General features: G+C 40.0%; 1 protein-coding gene across 1 annotated transcript in view; it reads right to left on the reverse strand.

Annotated features, from left to right (window-relative positions):
* LOC139161512 (keratin, type II cytoskeletal cochleal-like) overlaps window positions 1-20,475 on the reverse strand; it is a 30,531-nt gene extending 10,056 nt beyond the window's left edge. Inside the window, exons 1-6 of the mRNA XM_070740719.1 lie at window positions 19,857-20,475; window positions 17,262-17,473; window positions 10,376-10,436; window positions 7,771-7,866; window positions 3,534-3,698; window positions 1,591-1,716 (exon numbers count right to left, since the gene is read on the reverse strand). Of these exons, the coding sequence (XP_070596820.1) occupies window positions 1,591-1,716; window positions 3,534-3,698; window positions 7,771-7,866; window positions 10,376-10,436; window positions 17,262-17,473; window positions 19,857-20,228 (1,032 nt within the window). The 5' untranslated portion in view covers window positions 20,229-20,475. The remainder of the gene's footprint in view (window positions 1-1,590; window positions 1,717-3,533; window positions 3,699-7,770; window positions 7,867-10,375; window positions 10,437-17,261; window positions 17,474-19,856) is intronic.
* Window positions 20,476-24,249: the final 3,774 nt, after the last annotated feature.

The raw sequence follows: 24,249 nt of genomic DNA on the forward strand, positions 1-24,249 counted from the left end.
AGCTAATAAAATCATCTACCACAATGCCCTACCTCTGTCAATGAATACTTCAATAGCAACAAGACGCAAGCACACAATAGATTCAACTCAATGTAAACTGCTTGAAACTCAACTGCAGAAAACACAACTTCAGCAACAGAGTGATCAATGCCTGGAATGCACTAATTGACTCTGGTTTCTTCCTGAAACCCCCAAAACTTTAACTTTAGATGGTTTACAGTTGACCTCCTTCCATTTCTAAGAGGTCTGTAACACTGTGCCTACTGTCCCTGTCCTATTGTCCTCTTTAATCGTTACTTTTTACTTGTTATGTTTATACCAAGTACTACTATCCTATATGTATCTGACAAACAAACAAACAAACAAATAATTATTCAGCAGCTACCAAGGGCTTCAGTTTCTTCATAATCTATTATACCTACTTTTTTACGAAAAAGAACTTTGATTCCAACCAAGGTTTGCCATAGAATCTCAACCTGCTTTTTCTTGCAGTTCTTTCTTTCTTTCTTTCTTTCTTTCTTTCTTTCTTTCTTTCTTTCTTTCTTTCTCTTTCATTCATTCATTTATTTATTTATTTATTTATTTATTAGATTTGTATGCCGCCTCTCTCCGTAGACTCGGGCCGGCTAACAACAATAATAAAACTTATTAGTATAAAGAGCCTAAATGGATTTGGGTGTGAAGGTAGTAGAGTTAGGGAGGATAATAGATAATATAGAATTTAAGTATGTATGATTTTGATTTTAAGGGAATTGATAATTTGACTTCACTCTGGGAAGTTTGAGGAGGGGGGAGGTTGGGGGGGTAGGGCGAGGGGGAGGGAAAGAGATTAGTGTAATTGTTATGGGGGGAAACTTTTATATATGCTTTTTTTTTTAATGTTTCTTATATAACTATGAGTGGTCGTGGTTTGTAATATGAGAAATAATGTTTGCAAAGTTTCCTATTATTTCAGTTTGTATAATTTTGATAAAAACTAATAAAACTTCAAAAAAAACAATAATAAAACAGCATATAACAAATCTAATATTTAAAATAACTAAAAAAAAACTTATTAAAAACCAAACATACACACAAACATACCATGCATAAATTGTATAGGCCTGGGGGGAAGGAATATCTCAATTCCCCCATGCTTGACAACAGGTGGGTTTTAAGGAGCTTACGAAAGGCGAGGAGGGTGGGGGCAATTCTGATCTCTGGGGGGAGCTGGTTCCAGAGGGTCAGGGCCGCCACAGAGAAGGCTCTTCCCCTGGGTCCCGCCAGACAACATTGTTTAGTTGACAGGACCCGGAGAAGGCCAACTCTGTGGGACCTAACTGGTCACTGGGATTTGTGCGGCAGAAGGCGGTCCCGGAGGTATTCTGGTCCGGTGCCATGAAGGGCTTTATAGTAACACGTAGATATATCTGGCTTTAAAAAGAAACCATACATCTAACAGTATATTTCCACTTATTCCAATCATAAGTGTGATAAATCGTAAGTGGGTAAGTTGGGTTGTTGGGGGTGGGCATTGACATTATACCACACTCTTATTCTTAGGTACTCGGTGTAGTTTTTGCACTGAGAGAGGCTATTTTTCTTACTCACCTGGTTTTTCACATTGTCAATCTCAGCTTGCAACCTCAGTACTGTGCGGTTAATCTCAGCAATCTCATTCTTTGTGCTCCGCAGGTCATCTCCGTGCTTTCCAGCAGTGGCTTGCAACGTCTCAAACTAAAATTAATAAAAGATGCAGAAAATATGCTATGGGAAATGTAAAGGGAGGTTTCTAGTTTTCCCCTCCTCCTTCTAAGCTCCTGCCTGGGCTCAGTTCCCTCTCACATTCTGGACCTCTACATAATGTTCAAGTTTCAGAATGGTTTTTTATGCAAAGACAAAAGAAATATCTTATTTGCTCCAAGTAGCAACTGACCCCATTCTGAGGCTAGAAGGATAAGTACAAAATGCCCATTTAAATTTCTTCAGGTGAATGGGGTATCTACAGGAGTGGGCTGCTGGGGGTTTGCGGGGCTTTGGGAGAACCTTTAGCTAAGATTCTGTGCAGTTCAAAGAACCCCCAAATCCCACTCCTGGCTGGCCCTGCTCCCCACCCCTCTCAGGAGTCCCCACATGGTCCATTTTGGATGTAGGTAAGTAAAAGATACACGCAAAGGCTCGGGGATGGCAAAAAAATGGGCCTACCGGAAGTTTGGGAAGGCTATTTCTGGACTCCAGAGAGTCTCTGGAGCCTGGGGAGGCTATTTTTGCCCTCCCAAAAGCTTGAGAAAAGCCTCAGAGCCCAAGGAGGGCAAAAACGACCCCCAGGTTGTGGTGCAGGATGCTGACTAGGCCATTTTTGAAGCCCACTCTGGGTATGCATGTGTGACTCGGAGAAGAAGGCTAGGAGAGAGAGTGAGCTGAAAAAGTATAAATGGCCATTAAGATAGTTTGTGGAAATCTAGGAAAAATTCAGAAGTGGTAGGACACAAACAACATCAATCTCCATCACATATCTCCAATGTTATATACAGTGTTCCCTCGATTTTCGCGGGTTCGAACATCACGAATAGCCTATACCACGGTTTCTCAAAAAATATTAATTAAAAAATACTTCGTGGGTTTTTTTCTATACCACGGTTTTTCCTGCCCGATGAAGTCATACGTCATCGCCAAACTAATAAGTTTTGCAAATAAATAACAAAAAAAATTATTATTGTTAATAAATAATTACGTTTATAAATATCAGAATCACTAAGTGTCTTATTCAAAGGTGAGTACCAGTAATAATGGTGAGTAAATGGTTGGTAAGGGAATGGGAAATGGTAATTTAGGGGTTTAAAGTGTTAAGGGAAGGCTTGTGATAATGTCCATAGCCAAAAATGGTGTATTTACTTCCGCATCTCTACTTCGCGGAAATTCGACTTTCACGGGTGGCCTCGGAATGCATCCCCCGCGAAAATCGAGGGAACACTGTATATATATATATATATATATATATATATGTCACATGTTTAAGCTGAATTTGAAAATTAAGGGAGACTAGGATAGATCTATTTCGGCCTTATTTTGGCCTCATCAGCTAGCCATACCCACTGGGACTTGAACCTGCAACCTTTGCCTTGTAAGGCAGAGAATTATCCTCTAGGCTACAGTATCCAATCCCTTCAGCTCTGTACCAGGGAATATATATATGTCTATTGCTTATTTGAGAAAATTCCTGAACCATTTGTCCAATGGGCATTGCAAAATGAACTGTCATAATGAAGGAAAAGGCTAACGTATAGTGATATCATTACAGCTTCTACCCATAGGACTAGATTAACCCCATCGGAGATATGGTAGAAGTTCCAAATATGTTATGAAGGCAATAACAAGTATCCATATTAATCACAAATGTGAGACTCACTTGCAGCAGCTAGCCAACAAATTCAATACCTAGACGTTCTTAAACATCTGCAATGTATTTGAAAACTATAATACAGCATTAAGCTATTATAAATATTCTACTGGATATCATCAAAAGGCCTCCCATCTTTTCCACCAATGCTCACCTTACTTTGGTACCAGTTTTCTGCCTCCACCCTGCTCTTATTAGCAATCTCCTCATACTGAGCTTTGACCTCAGCAATGATGCTGTCCAAGTCCAGGTTCCGATTGTTGTCCATTTGAAGGACAACAGATGTATCAGAGATCTGGTTCTGCATTTCAGTCAGCTCCTGACAGGAGAAAAAAAAAACCCCAGACATTAGTTGTGCGCTGCCCCTCCTGCGATGTTCTGGTGAGGATGTATAGTAGCACAACAGTTGAAGTTGAAAGAGAGGAATGAGGTAGCCTTTGAAACAAAGTTTCTTGCTCCAATTAAATATTCAATAAGAGTGATAACTAATATGGGCAATTTTTTTATGGGATTAGGATCAGAATGGCAGCTCAGTATTCACTGAATTACATGTGCTTTGCATTATGCACAATGTACATGTACATTGAATTATAAGCATAAGCCATTGCTACATACGGAAGACACGTTATATTTTTCTCCTCCGTGGGTTCTATTAAAACACAGAAAATAATGAGAACAAACACACCAATTAAGACCTGGCAATAGCATAAATGAACAAGTGGCAGGAACTTTATCTTGATCATGCAAGTTGATCAATTCCTAGCTAAGCTCATTGTGCCATACACATACAGAAAAACAATTTTTACTCATTAAAATAGCCGGATTTGTAAAACTGCTTTGATATCTGATGATGTTCGTCCATTGTGTTTAAAAAGGATCTTGACATCTAATGGTTTGTGGGCTGTACGTGATGTGTCCGCAGGTGGCTGGTAAAGCCGATACAGGCACGAAATGTTCTGCCACATGTGTTGCAGCATTTGTAGCTCTGGTTTTACAGAATGCTCGCTTCTCTTCTGCTATGAATGTTCTTCTGGACTCAGATGTCTGGCAGCGTTGGTAGATCAGTAGGTGCCATGTTGCATCAATCTTGTGCCAGGGTTTCCCAAGAGGTGGTGTCGATATTGAGGGATTGAAGGAGGCTTTCAACGTATCACTTGTATCACTTCCTTTGTTCCCCATGTGATTGCTTTCCTTTAGACAGCTCAACACAGAGAAGCTGTTTAGGGATGCGATGGTCTGACATCCTAGCAACATGACTTGCCCAGTGTGTCTGGGCTTTCATCCACAGGGTGGGAATTGATGGCAGGCCTGCTCTGGAGAGGACTTCAGTATCAGGCACCTTATCCTGCCACCAGATCCTCAGAATTCTATGGAGGCAAGTCATGTGGAAGTGGTTCAATTGCCTAGCATGTCTCCTGTATACAGGCCAAGTCTCACTGGCATACAACAAGGTAATTAGCACTACAAGCACTACTGCTCAGTCCTATATTTCAGGCTAACTCCCAAGAAACTGTTCTGGAAGGCATCTGACAACATTGTTCTGAATAAGGTCAGTGCCAACACGCACCCTTTCTTTCTTTCTTTCTTTCTTTCTTTCTTTCTTTCTTTCTTTCTTTCTTGATTGATTGATTTGATTTGATTTGTATGCCGCCGCTCTCCGCAGACTCGGGGCGGCTAACAACAGTAAAAAGACAACGTAAACAAATCTAATATTTAAAAAATCTAAAAAACCCAATTTAAGAGATCAGTCATACATACAGTCATACCATACATAAATTTTATAAGCCTAGGGGGAAGGGAATATCTCAATTCCCCCATGCCTGATGACAGAGGTGGGCTTTTAAGAGCTTACGAAAAGCAAGGAGGGTGGGGGCAACTCTGATATCTGGGGGGAGTTGGTTCCATAGGGTCGGGGCTGCCACAGAGAAGGCTCTTCCCCTGGGTCCCGCCTAACGACATTGTTTAGTCGACGGGACCCGGAGAAGGTCCACTCTGTGGGACCTAACTGGTCGCTGGGATTCGTGCGGCAGAAGGTGGTCCTGGAGATATTCTGGTCCGATGCCATGAAGGGCTTTATAGGTGATGACCCACACTTTGAATTGTGACCGGAAACTGATCGGCAACCAATGCAGACTGCGGAGTGTTGGAGTAACATGGGCATATTTAGGAAAGCCCATGATAGCTCTCGCAGCTGCATTCTGCACGATCTGGAGTTTCCGAACACTTTTCAAAGGTAGCCCCATGTAGAGAGCGTTAATGCCATTTGTGATGGAAAAGGTCTCTGAAACCTCTCCATTGTCCAGCACGTGGGCCATCATACTGTCATGAAATTGACATACCATCAGAATGAATTTATCAAATCACTCATATTTGGATATGATGCGCCACAGGCCTTCACGACTGACAGTGTCAAAAGCCTTAGTGAGATTATCATGGAGCTGTCGGGCTGCGAAGATCATGTCCATAGTTCCACCTTATTTGTGGGAACCGCACCGTGCTTCATTTCCTGTTCCAGGTGGTCAGGTAGGCGATTCAGCAACACTCGTGCAAGGATCTTGCCTGTGCTGGAAAGCAGTGATTTTCATATCCATCTACTGCACAAAAGAATCACGTGGGAAAAGCTCCTTGGTATGTTTAGTAAGGGTTTCAGGTTTCCACTACCGAGCCATTTGTACATTATATTGTGACAGGATTGACAAATAGCCTAGAGACTATGGGGAAAAAAGGGAGCCAGAACAATGAAAAGTAAATATAGATGATTATATTTCAGTGCTTGTAATTTCTAACAGCTTTGTATTCAATGCCAAGTCAACTTTGAATTAAATTTTGAGCCGCCTTATGTAGGGAAACTGGGTTTTTCAGTGTAGTTGTGGAATATAGAACCAATCTTTGCTTAAGCAACGCTCTCCTTAAAAATCACATTTTTAGTTTAAAAAATGCAGCCTACTCAGTCAAAGGATGGAGTTAAATCTAAATCTAAAGATTGCTGTAAATGTACTTTGCACATTGCCCTAGACTAATATTTGCTTAATGGTTTGTTGAGTAAGTTACAATATCTGGGTGCACACATCACATTACCGGTAATCCACTGGAGTTTGACAGCCAATAAATTTAAAAAGATTAAAAAAATGTCATAACTAAACAGGCCACATTTTGAATTACAAAGTAATATAAACTCAGTTAAAGATAGGATTCTGGGAAGACTGAAATTCTGTCTGCATCTAATTTCTTCAATAGTGAAAAAAAGAAATTTCCAATGAAAATTTCAGCAAATCAATTCACCTACCCGCACAGTGATTATATAAGACATCAAATAATTTGGAATCAATATTAGCAATCATATATTTTTGACAATATTTAACAATGGAGAAGATAATATGTCTCAAGGTTCAAACCATAATTTGCTTTCTTTGATTACAATTGTTACATCTGCATATTTAAATAACTGCTAGAAGGAAATGACCTCCCTTAGTTTTCCTTTAATAAATATATGAGATAATTTAATTTTCTTCTTTTTTATGTTTCCTTTTTAAATACTGACTGGGCAGTATGAAATACTAAAGCTGAATATTGTCATCACGAATGCTTATTGTTATTATTTGCTAAGTTATATATTTTCTTTTCATGAATAATCTGTTAACAATTTATGTTAATTCTTTCCCTCCCTTCATAAAACAACTCCCTTCATAAAACAACCCCTCTCCTCCCATGCCAACTTTTCCAACTTTTGAGATTAGATTAAATTAGATTTATTAGATTTATATGCCGCCCCTTTCCGTAGACTCAGGGCGGCTCACAACAATGGTAAACAATACATAGTAACAAATCTAATATTTAGCAATCTAAATTACAGTTTTAAGTTAAAAATCCAAAAGAAACCCCAATATATAAAAAAACAAGCACACAGTCAAATCATACACAGCAACTACATGGGCAAGGGGGAGATGTTTCAATTCCCCCATGACGGCAGAAGTGGGTTTTAAGGAGTTTCCGAAAGGCAAGGAGGGTGGGGGGCAATCCTAATCTCTGGGGAGAGCTGGTTCCAGAGGGTCGGAGCCACCACAGAGAAGGCTCTTCCCCTGGGTCCCACCAGATGACATTGTTTAGTTGACGGGACCCGTAGAAGGCCAACTCTGTGGGACCTAACCGGTCGCTGGGATTTGTGCGGCAGAAGGTGGTCCCGGAGATATTCTGGCCCGATGCCATGAAGGGCTTATAGGTCATAACAATAAACAATTTATTTAAATAAATTCTTTACAAGGATCACGTAATTTATCCTCTGTAAGGAGAACAGGGCCTGAGCTAAAGACAGGAATAGCACAAACACTCTTCTCTAGCCTTGTATCTTCTAGATATGCATCTTGTTGAGTAGGAGTTGTAAGTTTACTTACTGCTTCATAAAGCCCTCTCAGGAAATTTATTTCGTCTGTCAGCGCATCCACTTTGACTTCCAGCTCCGTCTTATTCATGTAGGAAGCATCAACATCCTAAAAGAAACCATTAGAAGAAAAGCAACCTATGTTTATGAGAAATGAAGATGAAGGAAAGGACGAGATTGCTACCATGGGCAAAACAAAATGCAACAGTGATGGAGAATCTCTTTGTTGCTGGGTTTAATCAGCCTCGTCCCTGCCCTAAAATGAAATTGTCAGAATGATTTAGCATCAATGTAGACATGGTACCATGGTGGCGAGATGTCTCAGTGATTAAGACACTGAGCTCGTTGGCAGGAAAACCAAGTCAACCCCAACTTTCACGTAACAGGTTGAACTCCTGTTACTTGTTCCAGCTCCTGCCAATTTAGCAGTTCGAAAGCATGCAAATGTAAGTCGATAAATGGGTACCACTTCAGTGGGAAGGTAATACCACTCTGTGACATCATGCTGGTCACATGAGTGCATAAACATCTTCAGATGTCATTAGCTCTGTGGCCAGGGGTGGGCTACTTCCCAGACAGGGGGGAACGCAGAGTGTAGCACCCAATTTGCACTGAAAGATGTTGAAAGAAAATGTGGGTGTCCTGCATAAGCCACGCCCACAGTGTGGTAGTAAAAAATTTGGTAGCCCTTCTCTGTCTGTGGCCCTTGAAATAGAGATGAGTACCGCCCTCTATAATCATCAATGACTAGCAGAGTAAAATCCGCAGAGGCTCCTTATACATGATACTGAACATGCATCAGACTACTATGCCATTATTATTTAAAGGTACAACTATAATTGAGTCCATTTCAAGTGGGAAGGAGAGGTTTATCTTTCCCTTTTCTAGTTTTAGTTGCAATTACACTTATCTTTTCCTCCCATGGGATAATCATTTTTGTCAAGCTTGGAAATAAGTTTTCTTTTCCTGTAATAAACTATTTAAGGGGAAGAAGTATTCCATTTCAGATAATATATAGTCTGTCCCTAAATTTCCTCTCCATGTGGTGACTCAGTTGACCTTGGGTAGGTCACCTATCCTTGCTGTGTGTTCTTTATCCTTTTCCTCTTCCGTCTCATTTGTTTGCTTTGTATACCAAAAAATATAAAACCCTGCTTTTAGTGCTGTAACCATATAACAGAGGAAAAGGTGTTACATTTATTATACCCCATTGTAATTCTTGCATCAGTGCTAGCCAAAGCTCAATGAATGAATAAATGAATGAGTGAATGCATGAATGAATGAGTGAACAAATAAATCAATTTGCAAAAGAAAGTTATCCTTTTAAGGATTTTGGTCGCTGCAGCAGTGTGTTTAAGTGATTTTAAAATTCATTTTCTTTTTACTCTTCCTAATCATTCTTTTGTTTGTTTGTTTGTTTGTTTGTTTGTTTTGTTTTATTGGATTTGTTGGATTCCCATGCTTCATAAAAAGTTGGGTTAATGTTTGTAAAAAATTTCCTTTCAGAGTGTTTATTAAATTCAGTGTTTATTCTGCTGAAAGCTTCTATATGGAATATCTACTTTATACTGGAGAGGACAGGTTGTGCCTGTGAATATTTCCCATGAGAAAATAATCTCTGCACACCCCAGAAATAAAAACCTGACATTAAAAACACTGTGTAACTCTTTCCCCTAACAACTTATTTTTATGTTTATAGTTCTCCCATTTCTTTGAAAATAAATAGATTATCCTTTCCCCATTGGCAGTTTGTTGTGATGCCATCATTTTTTGTGTGTATGGACAAGAACAGGTACCACCAAAAGTTTACATTTCCATAATTAATATTAAATTTGAAGATATTTGACAATTAGACATCATCACTAAAATAAAATTTTACATCCCAATGTATTGCTAATACATTTTTACATTGATTTATTCCAATTGTTTAGAGATACTGTTTCTCAGGTTATCCTGCATATAATGCTACAGAAATTGTATGAGAGTTGCCCTAAAGGTAATGCACCACATTTTTTTTCTCAATCTACAGCAATGGTATGAATGCAAAACTTTAGATATACATTATTTGAATTGTCAGGAGGGTATGTGTAAATTTTGCATTTATTCAGACAGATAGCGTAGCTGCAGCAGTGTTTCAAAGTGGCGTCTGTAAGTGATGTACATTACAAGCAGCATGTCATCGTTGAATTTCTCACTGCGGAGAAAGAAACTGTTGGGAACATTCACAAATGTTTCTGTACAGTTTATGGAGAATCTGCAGTTGACAGAAGTAAGGTTAGTCACTGGGCACAGAGAGTGAGTCATCAGAAGATGGTTTGGCAGAGCTCCAAGCCTTCATGACCAGAACAAGGAGTGGTACTGACAGGGCATACACACCCTTGTGTCTCATTGGAGGAAGGCCATAGAACTGGACAGAGATTACATGGAAAAATAGGGAGTGTAGAAAAAGCATCATTCTTTCTTGTGTGCAAGTTTCATTGTGTTCAGTAAATAATTGTTGAAGAAAACAAATGTGGTGCATTACATTCTGGGCGACCCTTGTACTAGTAAAATCCTGTCACCTCTAAAACTCTGCCATCTGTAGCACAGCAAGCAAATTTAGGTTAATAGACTCTTACCTTCTTGAGCACCACAAAATCATTTTCTGCAGAGGTGCGCCTGTTGATTTCGTCTTCATACCTGTAATGAATGTGGAAGAGACAGATTATTTAAATGGGCTCATGACTTTCTCATCACAGAAAGTGAAAATTTGTCTAACCTTAGGGAAATCAGCAGCAATGATGGGACTAATCAAGTTTCTTTCCCTCACCCTGCTATTTTAGAAAACGAAAATGTATCTTTTAACAGACTTCATGTTAAACCTTCAAGTTTGGGAAGTCAATTTGTGACTATGGGCATTCAAATCTAGAACAATAAGCTTACACATGCCCTGTTCATTGTAAGATTAAGTTGTATTGCACCAAATATATATGATTACCAGAAAGCAAGTTGCTTTATACCCAAGCACTTGAGTCATGTAGCCTAGTATCATCTGACTGACAAGGGATGTCTGGAAGTCTGTCTGTGGAGATGAGGTGGACTGGATGCTTTTGTGGTGGATGAGACAATAACCTGGTCCTTAACATCAGTAAGACCAAGGAGCTTATAGTGGACTATAGAAGGGACAAATCAGACATTCAGTCCTTGCTTATCAGTGGAGACTGAATGGAGCAAATGGCCAGTTTTAAATTTCTGGGTGTTATAAAAGAGGACCTGACCTGGGGTGCTCACATTGCAGCACTGGTCAAAAGGGCCCAGAGACTTCTCAGGAAACAACAACTGAATGAAGAATTGCTGGTGACCTTCTACTGCTGCACCACAGGGAGTATTTAAACTTACTACACCTGTGTATGGTTTGGCAACTGCCCAGTGGCAGATAGGACAGCGTTCCAGAGGGTTAAAATCATTGCCCAAAGGATCATTGGTTGTTCTCTCCCCTTTTTGGAAGAGCTTTATAGCTCCCGCTGCCTTAATGAAAGTTCAAAACATCCTTAAAGATCCATCTCATCCTAGACACCCTTTTTTAAAAAAACTATTATCATCTGGCAGACAGTACAGGATAATAAAAACAAGGACAAAACAGCTTCTATCCCAGAACATAGGGGTAGGTTCCTCCCGGTTTGGATTGGTTCAAACTGGTAGTGACCTGCTGGTGATGTCATGATGATGTCAACGAACCAGATCAGTTGGTGCTGGTTTGTGAGTGCTGCCATTTTTTTAAAAAAATCCCCTTCTGAGCATGCTCAGAAACCAGGTCTGTGCATGGGGTCGCCATCTTTTTTTTCAGCTTTATTTTGTCGTCCCCCCCCCTTAGATTTTTCATTACTGTGCATGCACACACCCATGAGGCACACCCATGCAGCCCGGTAAGGAGCATGAACCGGCAGCCAGGTAAGTTGGAACCCACCCCTGCCAGAACAATATATTGAATTCTACTGTATAGTACAATACTGATGCAATATCAGGGGTTTTCAATTCAATTATATAGAACTGAATTGTGTGTTTGTGTTTTATTGTTATAGTTATAATGTACTTTATAGAATTTTGTGTTTTATAGGATTGAATGTGTGCTTGTGTTTTATTTTTAGAGTTATAATGTACACTGGAGATGGCATTTGATTTCATTATATGAGGTGCAATGACAATAAAGTAAACTAACTAATAGTAGACAGACCAACCCTGGGACTATCAGTATGTACCCTCCCATCTTTCCCAATAGAACTAGAACTACACTGCCAGTAAAATAAAGATATATTGATATGCTGTTTTCAGTTCCAATAGTTCATGATCTAGTAAATATTGTCTACTAAGGAGGTGAAAGCTGCCATCTGGCCAGTTGAATATTTGCCAGCTTGTACAATATAGGCATAAAATAAACTTATCAAACAGGATATGCAATAGACACTTGGAATGTTCGTTCTCAAACAAATGCTTTAAACGACAGTATCTAGTTTCTGAAAACTGTGTGAATTTGGAAAAGAGAATTTAGTACATTTGCAAATAAGGCTGCGTCCTTGCAGGCCAGGAAGCCTTTGGAATGCAGAAAGAATGCTGAACAAACAAATAGCCTTGAAAATTCTGCCTTTATAAAAATTAAATTCTATACTCTGTTGAAGTAGGGTTAAAAGAAAGGGCAAAAATCAGGGTGTGGTTGGCAACAATTCTGATTCCTTATCCATTAGTTTTCAGTCAATCCATCATTAAGTATTTTTTCATTTAAAAATCCTGTCTATCTTTTCTCAGACTGGATTCTGACAGGCATGACCCGTGCCTACATTAAATGAGGAAAGGGTAGAAATTATTATTATTATTATTATTATTATTATTATTATTATTATTATTATTTATTAGATTTGCATGCCGCCCCCTCTGGAGACTCGGAGCAGCTCACAACAATAAAACAGTACAAATCCAATAGTAAAAGCAGTTTAAAACCCTTAATTAAAAAAGCAATCATACATCTCATACAAACCATACATAAAACAAAAACAGTCCAGGGGAACCAATTTCCCCATGCTTGACGACAAAGGTGGGTTTTAAGGAGTTTGCGGAAAGCAAGGAGGATGGGGGCAATCCTAATCTCCGGGGGGAGTTAGTTCCAGAGGGTCGGGGCCGCCACAGAGAAGGCTCTTCTCCTTGGTCCTGCCAGACGACATTGTTTTGTCGACGGGACCCGGAGAAGGCCGACTCTGTGGGACCTAACCAGTCGCTGAGATTTGTGCGGCAGAAGGCGGTCTCAGAGAAATGATCTCCTGGGTCGTTTTCAGCTGGATCTGACAAACAACTTGATGAACAAAGAAACGTAATATAATTTTCCTTCCTCTCCTGTTGTGCACGATGACCTCCCAAATCTGCAAATTTCTTCCTTAAACCTAAAACTTAACAACTGCCATGGCTCTCTCCCATTGCAAAAAAATTGTGGGGATTGTAAATTGAAGCCGATGCAGAGAATATTCTCTAAGAGACCCTCTCACAAATTCCCAGCATTCATAAAAGCAAAGACCTTTTTAAGCTGTTTATGTCACAATTGGTGTCTCAGGCACAGAACTATCCCTGCTATGTAAGAGGTTGGTGCCTCTCAATCGTATAAAAAGCCTAGTTAAGATCTAGCCTCAGGCTGCCACCCCCCTTCCTCCAGACATCCATACTGTAACTTTGGGAAACATTAATAAGTTATTGACTTTTCTCCTCCACCGAGACACACCCTCAGGCATTTTATCAGTTTTGTTTGCTCTCCATTCTTATTGGAGTTAGCATTCCAGCTTTCTATTACTTCAACATATCAGGTGTGGCCAGGTGGGGGGAAATAGGTGAGGAGTCCATTTCTCTTGGATATTTGTAACAAACAAAGAGCCTTTTTACTCAAGTTCAGCGCCATTTGCTCCTTTGTCTCCACAGGCGCTTTCTCATTAACAGCAGGTGTGCTTTGTGGTAAAATGCAGAGCTATCAGCAGATAAAGTAGTATACTTCCTTCCTTCACCTCCCTTTTTCAACAGATTTTGTCCAGAGATAGGAGAAAAAAATGACCTTTCACTTGCTGACCTGCTCTTTATATGAACTGGTTGCATGAGAAGCTAATTCAGGAATTTTTCTGGGTAAAATGGCTCCTTTAATGTGGAAGAGTTAGGCTATAATTTACTATACCCTTAAATTATACAGATGAAATAGCAGGTCCTAAGTTCAAGGTCTGCAGTATCAGCATAATCAGGTAGTAGTTGAACATACAGTTAAAGTACGGGACACAAACTGGGAAAAATATCACTCAAAATCCTCAATCATCCATACAATTTCTGAAGCCATTCCTTGGGTTGCTCTCAGTGAAATCTACCTTACAGAAACATTTTGAAGACAAAACAGGATTTGTGTTTGAGCTGTGCACCCTGCCCTGAATTCTTTAGAAAGTATTTTGACTTTAAAGATAAGGACCAGTATATGCATTTTCTAAGCTAAGTAAAAGGCTCATAAACAATCAAGCCATCAAACAGGTTGAAAGCATCTAAATTTCTCTAGCCTGAAACCCTTTAGACTAATTGAATCTTGTATTATGGGACCATTGGCCTAATGCTCTCAAATTTTGTGGGTTTTTTTAATTTTTTCAATAAATAGGGCCTTTGTTAGGTTCCTAGGCATTATATGATTGACCCCTAATTTCTCTTCATCTACTATTTTCAGCTATTGATGAAAACAGCCAAGAAGTGTGAATCAGTCAGTATCCATAATTCACATAATTCTACACTGGTAATATTTTACATTTCAACCTGACTGTACTGTAGATTCTACAATAATTAACTTCCTTGTGGTCTCTCGCCAATATTGAATCAACACAGCCCCACCCAATCAAGCTGCTTTAATAAGTAACAGAGATGTTGCTCCCAAGTAATTTTTGAATCATGTATAGCTTTTAATATCTAGTACCCTGTACTTTGGAAGACAACACTTTGGTACTTTGGATACAAAACAGTCTAGAGACAAAACAATTATAAATACATGGCACTTTTTTTTCAGCTTATTACCATGAATAGAACGGCTTGCCTCTGTATTTGCTTCATATATTTTGCATAGAAGATTAAACAGTTCACAAGTAAAAGCTGTGTCGTATGAACAATTCAATCTTATTTCTTTCAATGATTAAAAAATAATCATCTTGTCAGGTTAAGGCTATTCCATTTACAAAGGAAATAGCAATATAATGTAATGCGAGTAATCCAAACACTCGTTTCTCATCCTACTCTGAACAATATTAATACTTCTTTGATACAAGAATAGAAGAGTGAAGAATATGCCACTGACTCCAAATTTCAACTGTGTATGGATTTCTTCAAATATCAAGTAAATTATCATTCACGAAGAATCCTGGGAATTATCCTTTGGTATGATGAAGGTGCTTAAATAGGTTGGCAGGATGCAATGAAAAATGCTGTCCCTAGAGGGTCTATAACTCTCAGACTTCCTAAATACCATGATAACTTTAGGGTAGCAGGTTGGGAGAGACTGATCAAAGCAAGTGTGTTATGCTCAAGATCCCATTCATTTTAAACTTCTATATCTCTGAGTATTTCGTCCTTTAATATTTATTCATGCTAGTATTTTCCAATATGTTCCAATTACCATATTTACAATATATGACATATCAATGTCATATCGGACATTAATACAACTGAGAGAGTTCAAAAATATTTCACAAGAAGAGTCCCCACTTGCAACAGAATACCTTATACCACCAGACTTGAAATCTTAGGCTTAGACAACTTAGAACTACATCACCTTCAAACCAATCTAAACGTAGTTCATAAAATCATCTGCCGCAAAGTCCTACCTGTCAATGACTTTCAGCTTCAACCACAACGATACATGAACACACAATAGATACAAACTTAATTTAAACCACTGCAAACTCGACTGCAAAAAACACACAGTGGTCAATGCTTGGAATTCACTCCCTGACTCTGTGGTTTCTACCCCAAATCCTAAAAACTTTAACTTTGGACTTTCTACTGTTGACCTCACCCCATTCCTAAGAGGTCTGTCAGGAACATGCATAAGCATACCAGGGTGCCTACTATTGCTGTCCTACTATTCTATTGTCCTCATTTATCTGTATTTACTTTGTCTATGTTTATACCTATACCTGCTAGCTTGTACATGTTTGACAAACAAACAAACAAACAAATTACACCTCCCAGATTGTCAATAGACCTTTATGGTTAGAAATTCTGGGAGTTGTCATCTGAAAGTATCTGCAGAACATTGGGGAAGGCAGATTAGTTGTTCACTTTAAATTGAAGGTAATTCCACATAAATATTCTCTCGCATTCCCTGGTCTTGCTTTACCCCATAAAAGGATTGATCAAGCCAGGGACTGACTGACTGACTATCCTATCTATCTATCTATCTATCTATCTATCTATCTATCTATCTATCTATCTATCTATCTATCTATCTATCTATCTATCTATCTAGATTTCTATCTATCTAGATTTCTATCTATCCAGATTTCTATCTATCTAGATTTCTATCTATCTAAACCCAGGCATTAAACCTAAATCTTAAAACCACAGACATTTAAAACCATTTCAACCAAATTCATCCTAATCACAATTATACTATCAGCCGGAGCATGATATCAGCGCTCCACGGCCCACGGCCTGCCGGCAAAGGTGTGTTTTTAAAATCTTTCGAAAGACCAGGACGATGGAGGCAATGCAAATCTCTGGGGGGAGTTGATTCCAACAGGAAATAGCAATGGTTGCTAACATTGTGCCAATACACTTATACTGCATTCACGTTTGGACTCTCCATGCTATGTACGCAATTTCTGATTAATCATATGTACACAATTTCTGATGAATCATATGTACTAACTTGGGTGCATTAAGGGCAACAGTTCCTGGATTTGGCACTGCACAGAGGGTTGGACTAAAAAAAATCAAGATCTCCTCCAGCCTTTGTATTTTATGTTTCCCAAGAAGCCCATTGGATCCCTATTAACTTTTGAAGGAAAAATATCCTGAAATTGAATATGTTTTTACTTGTATTGCTGTTATTTTGGCTTTGTCTTCCAGAACCCCCATATCATTGCTTTCTTAACTATTTGCATTCTTTCCTTATATGCCAGAGGTTGTCTGAAGCAACCTAAATAGTAGAATTATCAGATAGGTTGCAAAAATGCAGATCTCCAAGAAATAAAATATAGCCAATATTTGTGAGAAATGGACAGTTTAGAAATTAGATAGATTACAATAGATAGATAGATAGATAGATAGATAGATAGATAGATAGATAGATAGATAGATAGATAGATAGATAGACAGATAGATAGATAGATGATAGACAGGCAGGCAGACAGACAGATTAGATTAGATAGATAGATGGACATTCTTCCCCTGAAAGGAAAGCCTGGGATGCTTTGCACAGAGGCACCTGAAGCCTCCCAGACTTGACAAAAACCGTTATGAATACATTACTTGTTCTTAAAATCCTCAACAAGATCCTGCATGTTCTTCAGTTCTCCTTCCAGCCTCCCCTTGTCATTGTTCAAGCCCTCTAGCTGTCTCCGCAGGTTGTTAATGTACATCTCAAAGATGGGTACGGTGTTGCTCCGAGTGCCGGTCTTTTGCTGCTGCAAGAGGCTCCACTTGGTCTCCAATATTTTATTCTGTTGCTCAAGGAATCGGACCTGAGAAATAGCCATAAGCACATTTTAAAGAACAGCTGTTTTCCCAGGACAAGGTGACATGCCACAGAATCCAGAAGAAAATGACCAGCCTGAATAGCGCTCAGATATACAGAAAAGAGAGTCAAAGAATGAATTATCTGGCAATATTAAGTAGCCAGGGAAGGAGGGATGGAGGGAAGCCGCAAAGCAACAACAACAACCCCCCCTTCAATGGATAAATCTTTGTTTTAGCCGATTGGTTCTAAAGCCAGCCTTTCAGCCATGGGTCAGCGTGAAACAATGCCTGAATTTTATTCAGGTTTGCAAGCGTTTTGGAACTTCTGATATTTATTTAGCTTTTAATGTAATTTAATTTGTTACATTTATAAGCTGCCCAACTCCAGTCAGACTCTGGGCGGAGTAGAACAAAATTAAAAAGAACATAAAACAATTTAAAACCCCTATAAAAATTAATCACTTCTAGGTCGGAACTAGATGCTGTTGCTCAATTACCCCAGGCCTGCTGGCAAAGCCAGATTTTTTAAGACTTTCTGGAAAGCCAGGAGGGTGGGGGCACTATGGATCTCTAGGGGAATCTGGTTCCAGAGAGCTGGAGCCGCCACAGAGAAGGCCCTTCCAAACGGCCCCGCCAATCGACATTGTTTGGCCGACGTGACCTGGAGAAGGCCAATCCTGTGGGCTCTAATTGGCCGCTGGAAACTGTGAGGTCTAGGGAATGTTTGCATTGCCTTTTACTGCATTTTCTCTTTATCAGTTTAAGAGGTGTGGGCGGTTATAGACTTTGGTTTCCAACAAAGAAATCTCCTGGTCAGTTACCTCCTTACAGCAAAAACCTCCTTACAGCTAAGCAGAGATTCATTCATATGTGGACATTGTTCTCTAAGGTTTAAATGAATCAATTACATTAATAGGGGGCTATAACATTTCAGGAGACATGTTAACTTACAACTAACATTGGGACTACAATTCCCATTGCTATGCAACAGGGTTAATAAGTAATTTTAAACCTATTTTATGACCTGTTTTGCCTTGGTGGGTAAGTGAATCACTGCAGTTCTTAAGTGAATCATGTAGTCATTAAGCATGCGGCTTTGCTTAAAAGGTTGCACATGACAAACACGACAATGGTTATATTGCAGTTGTACATGCCCATTGCCAAGCTTAGAGAGATGCTAAGGACTCCTTATTTCAACCCTGAGCTACAAATATTCTCCTTTACTGCTTCCTTTGTCAATCTCCTGAATTTTGGTTACATGACTGTGGGATTTTTGCAATAGTCATAAGTGTAAGGGCCAGCCATAAATCACTTTTTTCTCATCTTGTTAAATTCAAACAGTACCTTAACAAATGGTTGTAAGTGGACGATTAGTTTGTATGCTCAGAGCTTTGGGTTTTTTGGCTAACTACCCAACCCAACTCAGAACTATTAGACAAGTAGTACAAATGGCATCACGGTATATAGATGGCTTATAATATGAATACTTATGGGATATCTCTGTGTAGATATCGAACAATATACCGCTAAGTATGATTACTCAGAAGCCATTCATTGCATAGAATTCACTGCAGCTGTTCCCAGGAGCAAGCACATAAAATGCAGAAGACATTAAAGGAAGGATATATATAGAAATAAAATAATCATGGGACGGAATCCATACTTTTTTTTCCCCTTTGCCAAGAACTTCATTAACTCAAAAACATTGCATCAGAGGGTGCAAAAATGTAAAAACAAGACTTTTGACCACTTAAGAGCAAAGCAAAAATGTTACAGAGCATATTGAACGTAATTACTAATTATTTCAGATATCTGCAACTCATAGCTACCCTGTTTCCCACAAAATAAGGCTTCCCCTGACAATAAGCTGATAATCGAGCTTTTGAATGCATGGCAATAAGGCCAAACGTTTATTTCAAGGTTAAAAAAAAAAAAGACAGGGTCTTACTTTCAGGGAAACATGGTATGTGTATGACTCCCTGAATAATTTTGAACCTTTGGGGATCTCTCTCTCCTTCCCCTCTCCCTTTGTACAATGTATCAGCCTCCATCCTTTACCACAAAGGAGAACAAAGTGAGGTATATTGTGAAGTCTTTTACAGATCAGTTCAAAAGCCTGTTATCCTGCCATACCCAGTCTTAATAAAGGGATTATTAATAGAATAGAATAATGTGTTAAATATTGAGTCAGTGCGCTATCACAGTTTAAATGCAATGACCTGAGTGAAAATCAAGCATCTCCTTGGATGCAGCTTAAATAGTCAGCCTGAAGGAATCCCTAGCTTTGTAGGAAAAACAGAAACATCCCAACATTATGAGCACAGTTGCAACCCATTACTAAGGCCTATAGAAACTTCTTGATATCACAAAAACTGAACCGTATCTCACCTTGTCAATGAAGGTTGCAAATTTGTTGTTGAGGACCTTGATCTGTTCCTTCTCCTCCTTGCGTACTTTGTGGATGGTGGGGTCCATTCCCAGGTTGAGTGGGGACAAGAGGCTTGTATTAATGGTGACCTCTTGAATACCACCACCATATCCCAATGAAGGTGGGACAGAGTAGGACGGGGAGATCCTCCTGCTTCCGGAGCCGAAGTTATACAAACTGGCGCTACCAAAGCCACCGGGCAAAGCACCAGGTTTCCTAAAACTTCCACTCCCTCTGACTCCACGCGATGAAGAAACGGAGCTGACCCGGACCTGGGAAAAATTAGAAGGGCCACTTGCTGAACGAGAACTGAAGGAAGTCATCTGCGACATGATTGCTCGAGCAGGGGGTTTGTATCTGGCCACTACAGATCAGGAGGGGGAAAAAACAGCAAGGTGTAGACTCAGGGGAGTTTCAGAAGAAAGAGTCCCTCTCAACCTGCAGGCTGGCCTTTCCTTTCCTTTTTATCTATTAGAAAGGAGCTGGGCTTGGCTTGGGGGCAGAGAAAGGATCATTTTACTGCCTGGAAGAATTGGGTGTGTCTGGCTGCCGTCCCACTGCCTTCAACCTGCTGAGCTCAGTGGAGAAGAAAGGAAGCTGTAGAAATGCTATCAGTTCCACTCCCTTTACACCTTGCCCTTTTCATAGCAGCTATTGTCCACCTACCTAGATAGCTTGGTCCCCCCCCCCCCAAGCAGAATAAAGTTAAGGTCTCACAGTCCTTTTATTCCTGCCCTGAGAGCAAAGACATATAGAAAATACACAGGGATCAGAGAGAAGTTGTAATAACACATGGTTTTTATGTGAATAAAAGAAATGTCGGGGAAGATAAACCAAGGATAATGAGATCAAAACAGAAGAAAAACCAGTGGAAAGGTGCAAATCCATCATCTTTGATCAAGATCTTCAGTCAGCTATGCTCTTTCTTTTTTTAAAAAATATATTAAATATATACCTTAAAAAAACATTACAAAGTGGACAATATAACATAATACACAATATAAAAGGGAAAGTAATGGAAAAAAAGGTAAAGTCAAAAAGTAGAAAGGATACGAAAAGATTAGAAAGAGAGAGAAAGAGATAGTTATGTCAACTATCTAGTTGGCATTTCCTTAACAAATATATTTGTTAAGGAAATGCCTATGATTTCAGTTTCTATAGCGGATGTATACTGCCCCTCACTTTTGCTTATTTACAGTAAAGTTATTATTAGGTTTAATTGTATGTATGTGATCTTTAACAATTGTGATGTGTTTATATTGATGAATAGTCATTTAAGATTTGATTTGTAGGGTTTGAATAGAGTCTTCATTACACACCTCGATCGATCATTTGAGTGGTTTAAGATATAAATTGTTTTCATTTCCTCTGTTGTGTTGATAAAGAGGAAAAAATAATGTTAGGGTTTTTTTTTCTGTTTTAATGATGTTTAGGAGGGGGGTTTTTGGTTGAGGCAATAGTACCATTTTCCCCAGGCTTTCCCAGATATGTTCTTTCTGAGGCTGGGGAGGGGGTTGTATAAAAAAATACATTAAAAAAGGTCCAATAATCAAAAATCTACCCCAGGTTGATATCCTCCCAAATAGGTTGAATAACAGTTCCTAGCACCTTCCAGACACAAACAGGGTATACTACTCAACCCATCTCAGAATTATTTTTTAATAAATATATTTATTGATTTTTTTTTCCATTTTAAAAACAATACATAATCATATTTACAGGTGAATCAACATCATATATACATATATATAACTCAGAATTATTGAGTCTACAGAAAGGGGCGGCATACAAATCTAATAAATAAATAAATAAATAAATTGATCAAGTAGCACAAATGGCGTCGCAGCATACAGATGGCTTATAAGGAATACTTATGAGATATCGCTGTGTAGATATCAAATAATATGCTCCTAAGCATAATTACTCAGAAGCAAACCCCATAGAATTCACTGCAGCTACTCCCAAGAACAAGCAGATAAAATGCAGAAGACATTAAAAGGTGAGCAAAGCTATATATAGATATAAAATCATCATGGGACTGAATCCCTACTTTTTTTTTTCATTGTCAAGAACTGCATGAACTAAAAAAATATTGCACAAATGTAAAAAGAAGACTTTTGGCCACTTAAGAGCAAAGCAAAAACATTACGGAACGTATCAAGTGTAATGTAATTATTTCAGATATGTGCACTCATAGCTGGTCTTATTTTGGGGGAAACACAGTATGAGTATGACTCCCTGAATGATTTTGAACTTTTTGAGATCTCTCTCCTTTCCTCCCTGTGTGTATAATATATCAGCCTCCATCCTTCACAGCATAGGACAGTGATTGCGAACCTATGGCACAGGTGCCACAGGTGGAACACGGTGCCATATCTGCCGGCACGCGAGCCGTTGCCCTAGCTCAGTTCCAGCACATATGTGTGTACTGCCCAGCTGATTTTTGGCTCACATGGAGGCTCTGGGAGGGCATTTTTGGCTTCCAGAGGGCCTCCGGAAGGGGGGGGGAGGAAGGGCATTTTTACCCTCCCCAGGCTCCAGGGAAGCCTCTGAAAAACAGGCCTACTGTGCCCACCAGCAATTGGGAAACAGGTTGTTTCTGGCCTACAGAGGACCTCTAGGGAGGCAGGGGAGGCAACTTTCACCCTCCCCAGGCATTGAATTATGGGTGTGGGCACTCACGCAGGCACAATGGTGAATGCGCACATACTTTTGGCACCCGAGAGAAAACTGTTTTGCCATCACTGACATAGGAGAACAAAATTGAGCATCTTTGATCAAGGTCTTCAGTCATATATGCTGTTTCTGAAGGGTGGGGGTTGTATAAAAGATACATTTAAAAAGATCCAATAATCAAAAATCTACCCCACATTGATATATTTCCAAATAGGTTGAATAACAGTTCCTACTAAATTCCACCCATGAACCAGATACCCAGAAGCAGAAATCTAAGCTGTGTAGGCTGGTAATATAATATCTGCATCAAAGGAATTTATAGCCTAGATAAACACAAATACAATACTTCAATTTGTCATCATTTCCATGATTAATCATTTATATTTTGCATCCTCCTTTTGTGTTTTTATGCTCCAATCAGGGATTTTGTTCCCCCTTACTGAAGAATTATGACTCATTTGATAGATGCCACCACCTTGACCCAAAAAGTTTTTAGTTACTTTGATACAGCAACAGAGCAAGATTTAATGCAATACAGTGAACCCTCGATCATCGCGAGGGTTCCGTTCCAGGACCCCAAGCGATGATCGATTTTTCGCGAAGTAGCGGTGCGGAAGTAAAAACACCATCTGCGCGTGCGCAGATGGTGTTTTTACTTCCACTGCCGCCCGCCCTTCGCCCGCCCACCCCGTTGCTCGCGCCTGGGGTGCATGCGCGCTTGGGGAAACCCTAGCTCCGCTTCCCAGCTGGGAAGCGGAGCTAGGCTGCCCCAAGCTCGCGCGCGCCGCCCGCCCGCCCACGCTGTTGCCGGCTCCGCTTCCCAGCTGGGAAGCGGAGCTAGGCTGCCCCAAGCTCGCGCGCGCCGCCCGCCCGCCCACCCACGCTGTTGCCGGCTCCGCTTCCCAGCTGGGAAGCGGAGCTAGGCTGCCCCAAGCTCGCGCGCGCCGTCCGCCCGCCCACCCTGTTGCCGGCTCCGCTTCCCAGCTGGGAAGCGGAGCTAGGGTGCCCCAAGCTCGCGCTCCAGCCCACCGCCGCTGGGGTCTTACCGGGGCAAGAGGGGGAAGACCCAGGGAAGCCTCTGCCCGGCGGGGAAACTCCACCATCTACGCATGCGTGGAAGGGCACGCATGCGCAGATGGTGGAGTTTACTTCCGGGTTGAAAACTAGCGAAATAGCCCTTTCGCGATCCTTGAGGACGCGAAACTCGAGGGTTCACTGTATATGTTTGCTGAGCAAACAGCACAGCAAACATACGCTCCTTTAGTATGATTTATATTGATCAATGCAGCAGATTAGCTATTGTGGTACAACTGCAACCAAACCTTCTTCCTGGACGTTTAATCTAGAATAGTTTTTCTTTGTAATCCTCGATCCCTGCATTGTCTCTACAGATTCAAAGCAGGCTTTTAGAGAAGAAAGAAATTGTAGACTGTATTCAGATAACCATAAATATGAATGGATTGGCTGGATATATTTTAAACATGGTTCGTTCAACTAAGCCACAATGGCTGGATTCATACCTTACCCTCTTATCCCTAAGCAATGATTGGGTTCACACAGAGCCAAACAAGGACATTGTGGCTTAATATAATGTGGAAACCTAGTCACTGTGTTCAGTTTGCTCTTTATCTACTGGATGGCGAGTATGGGAATTAAACAGTGGTGGGATTCTGGGGG

This window comes from Erythrolamprus reginae, chromosome 2 (genome assembly GCF_031021105.1).
Source record: "Erythrolamprus reginae isolate rEryReg1 chromosome 2, rEryReg1.hap1, whole genome shotgun sequence".
NCBI lineage: Eukaryota > Metazoa > Chordata > Lepidosauria > Squamata > Dipsadidae > Erythrolamprus > Erythrolamprus reginae.